The sequence below is a fragment of the Mizuhopecten yessoensis genome, unplaced genomic scaffold, assembly GCF_002113885.1.
Source record: "Mizuhopecten yessoensis strain PY_sf001 unplaced genomic scaffold, ASM211388v2 scaffold5525, whole genome shotgun sequence".
Classification (NCBI taxonomy): Eukaryota; Metazoa; Mollusca; class Bivalvia; order Pectinida; family Pectinidae; genus Mizuhopecten; species Mizuhopecten yessoensis.
The window spans coordinates 8287-18337 of NW_018406092.1; the positions used below are offsets into that span (position 1 = coordinate 8287).

General features: G+C 37.2%; 1 protein-coding gene across 1 annotated transcript in view; it reads left to right on the plus strand.

The window, feature by feature from the left end:
* The first annotated feature begins 3235 nt into the window (after positions 1 to 3235).
* Positions 3236 to 10051, plus strand: part of LOC110450878 (probable C-mannosyltransferase DPY19L1) — a 44778-nt gene continuing 37962 nt past the window's right edge. Inside the window, exons 1-3 of the mRNA XM_021498651.1 lie at positions 3236 to 3454; positions 8943 to 8967; positions 9685 to 9772. Coding sequence (XP_021354326.1) covers positions 3298 to 3454; positions 8943 to 8967; positions 9685 to 9772 — 270 coding nt within the window. The 5' untranslated portion in view covers positions 3236 to 3297. The remainder of the gene's footprint in view (positions 3455 to 8942; positions 8968 to 9684; positions 9773 to 10051) is intronic.

Below are 10051 nucleotides of genomic sequence, written 5' to 3' on the forward strand. Positions count from 1 at the left end.
ATCTTATAAAGGAACGAGATTTTAACAAAATGTCGAAAATGAAGTCTCCCCGTCCGGAATATCTCGAGGATCTACGTAGGGACAGTAGGCTTGTTGTAACAACACGTGTTCCTGTCGCTGCCATTATGTCTGAGCCCACTTCAAGAGTGCGGGAAATGGCAGCCTCTGCTTTGGCCGCTATAAGAGAGACAAGGCGAGCTCAATGCAATCCTGAATGTGCTCCGAATGATTCTCGAGGGAAAAATTAGTTTCTGTTTTTTAATGCCACGAAATCTCATTCTATATCAGATATCTTATATAGCAACGAGATTTAAATTACATAAGATATATTATATAATATATGAGATATCTTGTATATTATATGAGATATCTTATATAGAAAAATAAATGAGATATCTTATATCCTATATAGTATATATGATATCTTATATACTTATAGAAGATATCTCATTTAGTTTCTATATGAGATATCTCATATAGTATATAAGATATCTTATATCGTATATAAGATATCTGATATCGTATATAAGATATCTTATATCGCATATAAGATATCTTATATCGTATATAAGATATCTCATATAGAAATTAAATGAGATATCTTATATAATAATATATTATATAAGATATCTCATATACTATATGAGATATCTTATATACGATATAAGATATCTTATATAGTATATAAAATATCTCATATGCTATATAAAATATCTTTTTTTTTTTTTTAAATACAGGATCGACATTGCTCCTTGAATAAATGTTAAGTTGGCTTGCCATAGTTTTAGTTAAAAACCTAGGGGTATACTTTGATAGTTCACTGAACATGGAGAAACAAGTGAACGCTATTGCCAAATCCTGTTACTAACAGATCAGGAACATTGGCTGTATCCGGCAGTTTCTAACTGCAGCTGCATGCAAGATTTTGGTACATTCACTTGTTACCTCTCGGTTGGATTTTGGTAACGCCCTGCTCTGTGGTATATCTGACAAACTAACTAGTCGTCTGCAGAGGGCCCAGAACATTGCAGCACGGCTAGTTATATATAATTACTCGTACTCGAAAGAGAGAGCACATCATACCCGTGCTTTATTCGTTGCACTGGTTACCTGTACGATACAGGTCGCAGTACACAATTCTAGTGTACACATACAAGGCACTGAATGGAACAGCTCCTCAGTACCTACAGGAGCTTGCTACTCTGTATCAGCCGTCACGATCACTGCGGTCGGAGTCAGAATCTGTGTTGTGTGTCCCAAAATCTCGTACTGTGACCCACGGAAACAAATGCTTTGGGAGGGTTTCGGCTACGTTGTGGAATAGCTTACCATCTGCTATTAGAAAGTCAAATACCCTGGCAAAGTTCAAGAGGGACATCAAAACTCACCTCTTCACGTCTGCATTTTAGAATCTTTGCAAAGAAGTCATGTAAATCCCACCCTTTTATTTGTTCAATTATGTGCACATTGCTTGCTTAAATGTATAAAAGTGATTGTAAGCCTTTGTTTTTTGTTTTCACAATTATAACCATTATTATTATCCATATGTTGTAAAGCGCTTTAGAGTAATTTTACAAAGTATATAGGGCGCTATATAAATGTTGTATATTATTATTATTATTAGTCACACCTTGATTTTCCCTCTGGAATCATGATTTGATCTGAAGTACAGCGGCTGAAATTATGTAAATTCTAGATGAAAGAGAAACAGCACAAGTAAGTCGGTGTCTTTTCATAAAAATACGATTGGCTTTGACAATGTTGAAGATACGGCAGTACGTACAATCAGGACATCTGCGTCAGACATTGCCTTTTTTGTATCAATTCCACTCTCGGACCTCTATTTACTCAACAGGTTGATACATTTTTCTTTATTTGTATTGTTTGCAAAGAACATGTCTTTCGTCGTCCTAAACGGGGTGTTTTCGGAAGAATTACGGTCAAATACAACTGTACAATCGGTGTGGGCGTGCTTGATGAAGTCTATGTATCCCCGATAGATCTGCCCAAATGTCGAGCCATTTTCCACTGTATCCGATGAAGAAGCTAGCACAGATTATTATATACATGACGTATTTACAGTGTTAATCATCTAATAAGATATGGATTCGTTTACTTGAGTATTTGTTAAAAACGCCACAATAGTGGTTTTGTTCAGGGATAAAGTTATACGAGGGAAAATGAACAAAACATAGAAATAAAGTAAGAAATTACAAGATATAAATAAAATATCAATAAGAGACAAGTTATCAACGATTAAATTGCATGAAAATATATAATTATCGAAAACCGAAAAAAATGCAAGTTGTGTTCGCAAATTACAAAATATGCTCTATTTTGACACGTATGGGCTTTCATACGTTTTTTGCTCCAAGCAATCTGATGCATTGGTATTAATATTTTTCCCGTTGACAGTTTTTAAAAGTATAGGTAATTAATTTGCACTAGTAGCCATATCTATTCATCCTTATTGGGTTTTTTATCCAAATTTTGAGGATATTGTCGGTGACAAATAAAGAAATACCACTGATAGCTTGATGTCATGTCAACAGACAAAAAATATATCGTAAAATCATAAATACATCTATTTATGACATAATCACTTATGGATTGTACTATCGAACTAACAGTTCATCGAATACAAGAACTTTTAAACTGATAACTAGATGTATACTAGATGTACGTGTATTTAACAACGATGAAAGCGAAGGAAACATGCGTCGTCTGCAAATTACCTCCCTTTACAGCACTCTCCATATATACGGCGACATTAAAAATACATGATTAATACCATTTACACTTTCATTTGGAAATTTTCTTTTTTTTTCTATTACAGCTATATATCAGACATTCCTTTAAAAAGACCCGAAACTTGGCAAATTTACTCTTAAAATAATTTCAAACAACTGCAATCACATACAACATGAGTGCTTACCATTTATCTGGTTTGACCTGATCTCAGGTATAACCCGGAATTAATCCGTAGTATAACCACGGAATGAGATTATCTAAGTCCGTGGTATAACACATGATATTTCTTATTAAATCAGTTCTTTCAAATATAAGATATCATTATGAAAATAAGCGTGTACTTTTTAACTTATTTGGATATTGAAATACGATTGCTGCTCATTCATCTATCTAAGTTTTCTATACACATTCTATATTAGTCGGTTTAACCGGAAACCGCACGGACGGGGAAGGCTCACCAAAATAAACCAATCCCAGCGTGGCTCTTAGTGTGGCTCTTAGCTGTTTCTGGACTTATGTGGCATAGGCCTACCGGCAACAACAAACATGGCGCCGAGGAAAAGGAATACAACTCAAAACACCAACAACAGCAGCCAAAACCAGTCGAGGAAAAAGGGATCTAAGAGACAAGATGATAAGATCAGGGAGATGAGTGAAACGGAAGGAATTCCGTGGTCTTACCTTGCACTTGTTCTCCTTCTTGGTAAAGCTAGACATTTTATATAGAATATGGGTTCAGTTGGTAATTAAGTTACAGTTAGTTTGATTAAGACCTACACCGATGTGTTTTACTTGCGTCTAACACCAGACATTGGACATTTATTGCAATATTGCGAAAGATCCCAGAACAATGTTTAGCAATCGCAAACGTCGTCTCGGTACCTTATCTCATATGATCTGAACATACCAGAATTCAAGATGGATCACAGATTTCTTATCACATCGCACACAAACAGTAGTACAAAAGGGAAAACAATCAGACAAAATTCTTGTCACATCATGCCTAACTAAGTACAGTGTTTAGGCCCCATCCTATTCCTCATATAGATCAACGACCTTCTCGAATACACAAACAAAGCACCCTTAACCTCTTCGCAGATGACACAAAAATAGGAACTCGATCATATATAAAACATTAAGGTTCAACAAGCCCCTAAAAGATGTAATAGTCACCCTAAATTTCAACCCCCTGGCAAGTCATATTCAAATACCCTTATCAAAAATCGGAATATATATATGTCATTTAAATATATTGAAATTGTACATGAGCTATTAAAAAGGTAAATAACTATGTTAACAAAGTCAAAATTCTGCATTAAGGCTGAAGTAATGATAAAAACTGTTCACCAGATTTTCCCGCTTGACCTAGGTATATAAATAAACTTTAAATTATGGGTCATTTCTCAGCACTCGGTTGGATCGCAAAAGACATGACGATTGACATGTTATAAATCCAGTGAGCTATTTTTATGAAGACATCAGCCTTAATGCCTTATTTTTGACCACGTTAACTTGGCTATGTATTTTTTTGTATAGTCAGTGTACAAATTCAATATATACAAATAACATATATAAGTTCCGATTTTTAATTGAGGTCTTTGAGCATGACTTATCAGGGGGTTGAAATTTTAGGTGACTACAGCATCATTTAGGGGACTTGTTGAACCTTAAACAACAGAAAAGATACAATCAAATTGCAACAGAACATTGATGCAGCAAGAAAATTCGAGTAAGACTGGCTCATGCAATTTCTGACAAATGCAACATTTCTTCAATATCAAACAAATGCACGTAATTCAAAAGTACTAACAAACTCCACCCCCGGATATTACTACAAGCAAACTCCAGTAAATACCTAGGACTAACACTTCAAAGCAATCTTAAATGAGACACTCACATCAACAATTACCTCCAACACAAAAAAAGTCACTAGGATTCCTAAAATGCACACTACAAACACATTCACAACATATAAAAGAACATGCATACAAACTTTGACACAGCAATGTTATGAGAACCACACAACACGCACCAAATCAACCAGATAGAGAAAATATAACACACCATCACACAATGGAACCTCCTAGCCTACTGGTAGCAGCAGTAGTACACATCACTAAAGGTAAGACCCATGTCCCCTACCTGGTCCTTGAAGTCCTAGCCTACCGGTAGCAGCAGTAGTACACATCACTAAAGGTAAGACCCATGTCCCCTACCTGGTCCTTGAAGTCCTAGCCTACCGGTAGCAGCAGTAGTACACATCACTAAAGGTAAGCCCCATGTCCCCTACCTGGTCCTTGAAGTCCTAGCCTACCGGTAGCAGCAGTAGTACACATCACTAAAGGTAAGGCCCATGTCCCCTACCTGGTCCTTGAAGTCCTAGCTCCTGCACCATAATAACATATACAGTTTGTTATCCTCCTTGATATTAACCACTATTAAACTAAATAACTGTGAACATCTTCTAGCCATGCAGTCTTCCTTACAATCACAGGCATAATTGTCAAGTTGAAGATCCCTTTTATCAATAGGAAGATAGACAGTCTATCATAACCCAACATGTCACGCCGGACCATAAAGGCATTAAACAAATAATGACCGAGACCGAGGCCTCTATGTCCAGGAACTAAACAAACAATATCCAAAGACCATACAAACACAACACCTACTCTACATCCAAAGACCATACAAACACAACACCTACTCTACGTCCAAAGACCATACAAACACAACATCTACTCTATGTCCAAAGACCATACAAACACAACACCTATTCTAAGTCCAAAGACCATACAAACACAACATCTATTCTACGTCCAAAGCCCATACAAACACAACATCTACTCTATGTCCAAAGACCATACAAACACAACACCTACTCTACGTCCAAAGACCATACCAACACAACACCTTCTCTACGTCAAAAGACCATACAAACACAACACCTACTCTACGTCCAATGACCATACAAACACAACACCTTATCTAAGTCCAAAGACCATACAAACAAAACATCTATTCTACGTCCAAAGATTATACAAAAACAACATCTATTCTACTTCCAAAGACCATACAAACACAACACCTACTCTAAGTCCAAAGACCATACAAACACAACATCTATTCTACGCCCAAAGACCATACAAACACAACATCTACTCTACGTCCAAAGACCATACAAACACAACATCTATTCTACGTCTAAAGACCATACAAACACAACACCTACTCTACGTCCAATGACCATACAACCGCAACATCTATTCTACGTCCAATGACCATACAAACACAACACCTACTCTACGTCCAATGACCATACAACCGCAACATCTATTCTACGTCCAATGACCATACAAACACAACACCTTATCTAAGTCCAAAGGCCATACAAACATCTATTCTACGTCCAAAGACTATACAAACACAACATCTACTCTACGTCCAAAGACCATACAAACACAACATCTATTCTACGTCCAATTACCATACAAACACAACACCTACTCTACGTCCAATGACCATACAAACACAACACCTTATCTAAGTCCAAAGACCATACAAACAAAACATCTATTCTACGTCCAAAGATTATACAAAAACAACATCTATTCTACTTCCAAAGACCATACAAACACAACACCTACTCTACGTCCAAAGCCCATACAAACACAACACCTACTCTACGTCCAAAGCCCATACAAACACAACACCTACTCTACGTCCAAAGCCCATACAAACACAACACCTACTCTACGTCCAAAGACCAGACCAGCACATCTATTTTACGTCCAAAGACTATACAAACACAACATCTATTCTACGTCTAAAGACCATACAAACACAACACCTACTCTACGTCCAATGACCATACAACCGCAACATCTATTCTACGTCCAATGACCATACAAACACAACACCTACTCTACGTCCAATGACCATACAAACACAACATCTATTCTACGTCCAATTACCATACAAACACAACACCTACTCTACGTCCAATGACCATACAAACACAACACCTACTCTACGTCCAAAGACCATTCCAACACAACTCCTTCTCTACGTCAAAAGACCATACAAACACAACACCTACTCTACGTCCAAAGACCAGACCAACACATCTATTTTACGTCCAAAGACTATACAAACACAACATCTATTCTACGCCCAAAGACCATACAAACACAACATCTACTCTACGTCCAAAGACCATACAAACACAACATCTATTCTACGTCCAAAGATTATACAAAAACAACATCTATTCTACTTCCAAAGACCATACAAACACAACACCTACTCTACGTCCAAAGACCAGACCAGCACATCTATTTTACGTCCAAAGACTATACAAACACAACATCTATTGTACGTCCAAAGACCATACAAACACAACATCTATTCTACGTCCCAAGACTATACAAACACAACATCTATTCTACGTCTAAAGACCATACAAACACAACACCTACTCTACCTCCAAAGACCAGACCAACACATCTATTCTACGTCCAAAGACTATACAAATACAACATCTATTGTACGCCCAATGACCATACAAACACAACACCTTATCTAAGTCCAAAGACCATACAAACAAAACATCTATTCTACGTCCAAAGATTATACAAAAACAACATCTATTCTACTTCCAAATACCATACAAACACAACACCTACTCTACGTCCAAAGACCATACCAACACAACACCTACTCTAAGTCCAAAGACCATACAAACACAACATCTATTCTACGTCAAAAGACTATACAAACACAACATCAACTCTACGTCCAAAGGCCATACAAACAGAACACCTACTCTAAGTCCAAAGACCATACAAACACAACATCTACTCTACGTCCAAAGACTATACAAACACAACACCTACTCTACGTCCAAAGACCATACAAACACAACGCCTACTCTACGTCCAAAGACCATACAAACCCAACACCTACTCTACGTCCAGAGACCATACCAACACAACACCTACTCTACGTCCAAAGACCATACAAAAACAACACCTACTCTACGTCCAAAGACCATACAAACACAACATCTACTCTACGTCCAAAGACTATACAAACACAACACCTACTCTACGTCCAAAGACCAGACCAGCACATCTATTTTACGTCCAAAGACTATACAAACACAACATCTATTGTACGTCCAAAGACCATACAAACACAACATCTATTCTACGTCAAAAGACTATACAAACACAACATCAACTCTACGTCCAAAGGCCATACAAACAGAACACCTACTCTAAGTCCAAAGACCATACAAACACAACATCTACTCTACGTCCAAAGACCATACAAACACAACATCTATTCTACGTCCAAAGACTATACAAACACAACATCAACTCTACGTCCAAAGACCATACAAACAGAACACCTACTCTAAGTCCAAAGACCATACAAACACAACATCTATTCTACGTCCAAAGACTATACAAACACAACATCTATTCTACGTCTAAAGACCATACAAACACAACACCTACTCTACGTCCAAAGACCAGACCAACACATCTATTCTACGTCCAAAGACTATACAAACACAACATCTACTCTACGCCCAAAGACCATACAAACACAACACCTACTCTACGTCCAAAGACCATACAAACACAACACCTACTCTACCTCCAAAGACCAGACCAACACATCTATTCTACGTCCAAAGACTATACAAACACAACATCTATTCTACCTCCAGAGACCATACCAACACAACACCTACTCTACGTCCAGAGACCATACAAACACAACGCCTACTCTACGTCCAAAGACCACACAAACACAACACCTACTCTACGTCCAAAGACCATACAAACACAACACCTACTCTAAGTCAAAAGACTAAACAAACACAACATCTATTCTACCTCCAGAGACCATACAAACACAACACCTACTCTACGTCCAAAGACCATACAAAGACAACATCTATTCTACACAACACCTACTCTACTCTACGTCCAAAGCCCATACAAACACAACATCTATTCTACGTCCAATGACCATACAAACACAACACCTTATCTAAGTCCAAAGGCCATACAGACAACATCTATTCTACGTCCCAAGGCCATACAAAGATTTAAGCTGATTTAAACAAGCTTGATGGACCAATTGTTATTGACAGTGATCATGATTACCTTTTATATTTACAGCTGCAGTCATTGGAGTTGCCCACAGGTAAACAGAATTACATAAGTTTAATGCATGCAAATGTATATAAACAATTCAAACCATTATCAAGTTATTACTGGGTTTGAGAAAAAAGTGATTTTGTAATGACAATATTAGTTGAAAGTATAATGGAACTTAGATAATAAGCTGAAAAGACAGCTGTACAAAGTATTATCATAATATATACTCTATACCATCTTCGATATCCAGGGGTTACGCTCACTTTCGCTCTCTACACCCCTGGAATATGTCATAGCAAAACCGAAGGCTCGGTGTGCACCACCTTGTTGATCATGATGAGACAAAAAGACTAGTTTGATCCTTTGATGTACATCAAAAGAATCTCGCGGTCACGTAAAGGTAAAAATTGACAGGATTTGAAGTCGGCCATCTCTCCTTTGTAATCTTCAAGACAGGTGTCAGCCTAGCGATTGGTCAGTGCTTTTTTTACCTTAGACTAATAAAACGGCTATCTTCGTGCCTTCAATTTTGCTATGACATATTCCAGGGGTGCAGAGAGTGAAAGTGAGCGTAACCCCTGGATATCGAGGATGTCTCTATACGAGGATGTCTCTATACACACCCGTTGATGTTGGGGATAAATAGTGGTGAGCAGGATTTACAAAAGGTGGATCATTAATATATTCAGGTTGGGATATCTTTTTTTCTGTGTTAAATTTTTATCGTTATCCAATATATATATATCTCCATTTTTGTTTGCAGAAATCATATAGCTGGCATGTTTGAGAGGGATCGCCATTTTTCACATCTGTCTACTCTAGAGAGAGAGCTTGCTTTTCGTACAGAAATGGTAAGTAAGGTATTTCATATAGTCATTAAACAAACAACAGTATTTCTGAATAATCTATAAACATGCCATATTCACTGTTATCAGTGTTATTCCCTTTTTGGATAATTATTGAAATAATATAAGCACTCCCTTTCCACAGCACTCTCCATTCTGACCCTCTCTGGTAAACAAAATGTAGTACAGTACTACCTGGTATATATATATCATATCTGGCAATGCAAGACTGTTTCCTTTTGTTTTGTGTCTGGTAGTTATGTACCCTTTATAGCAATTGTCACT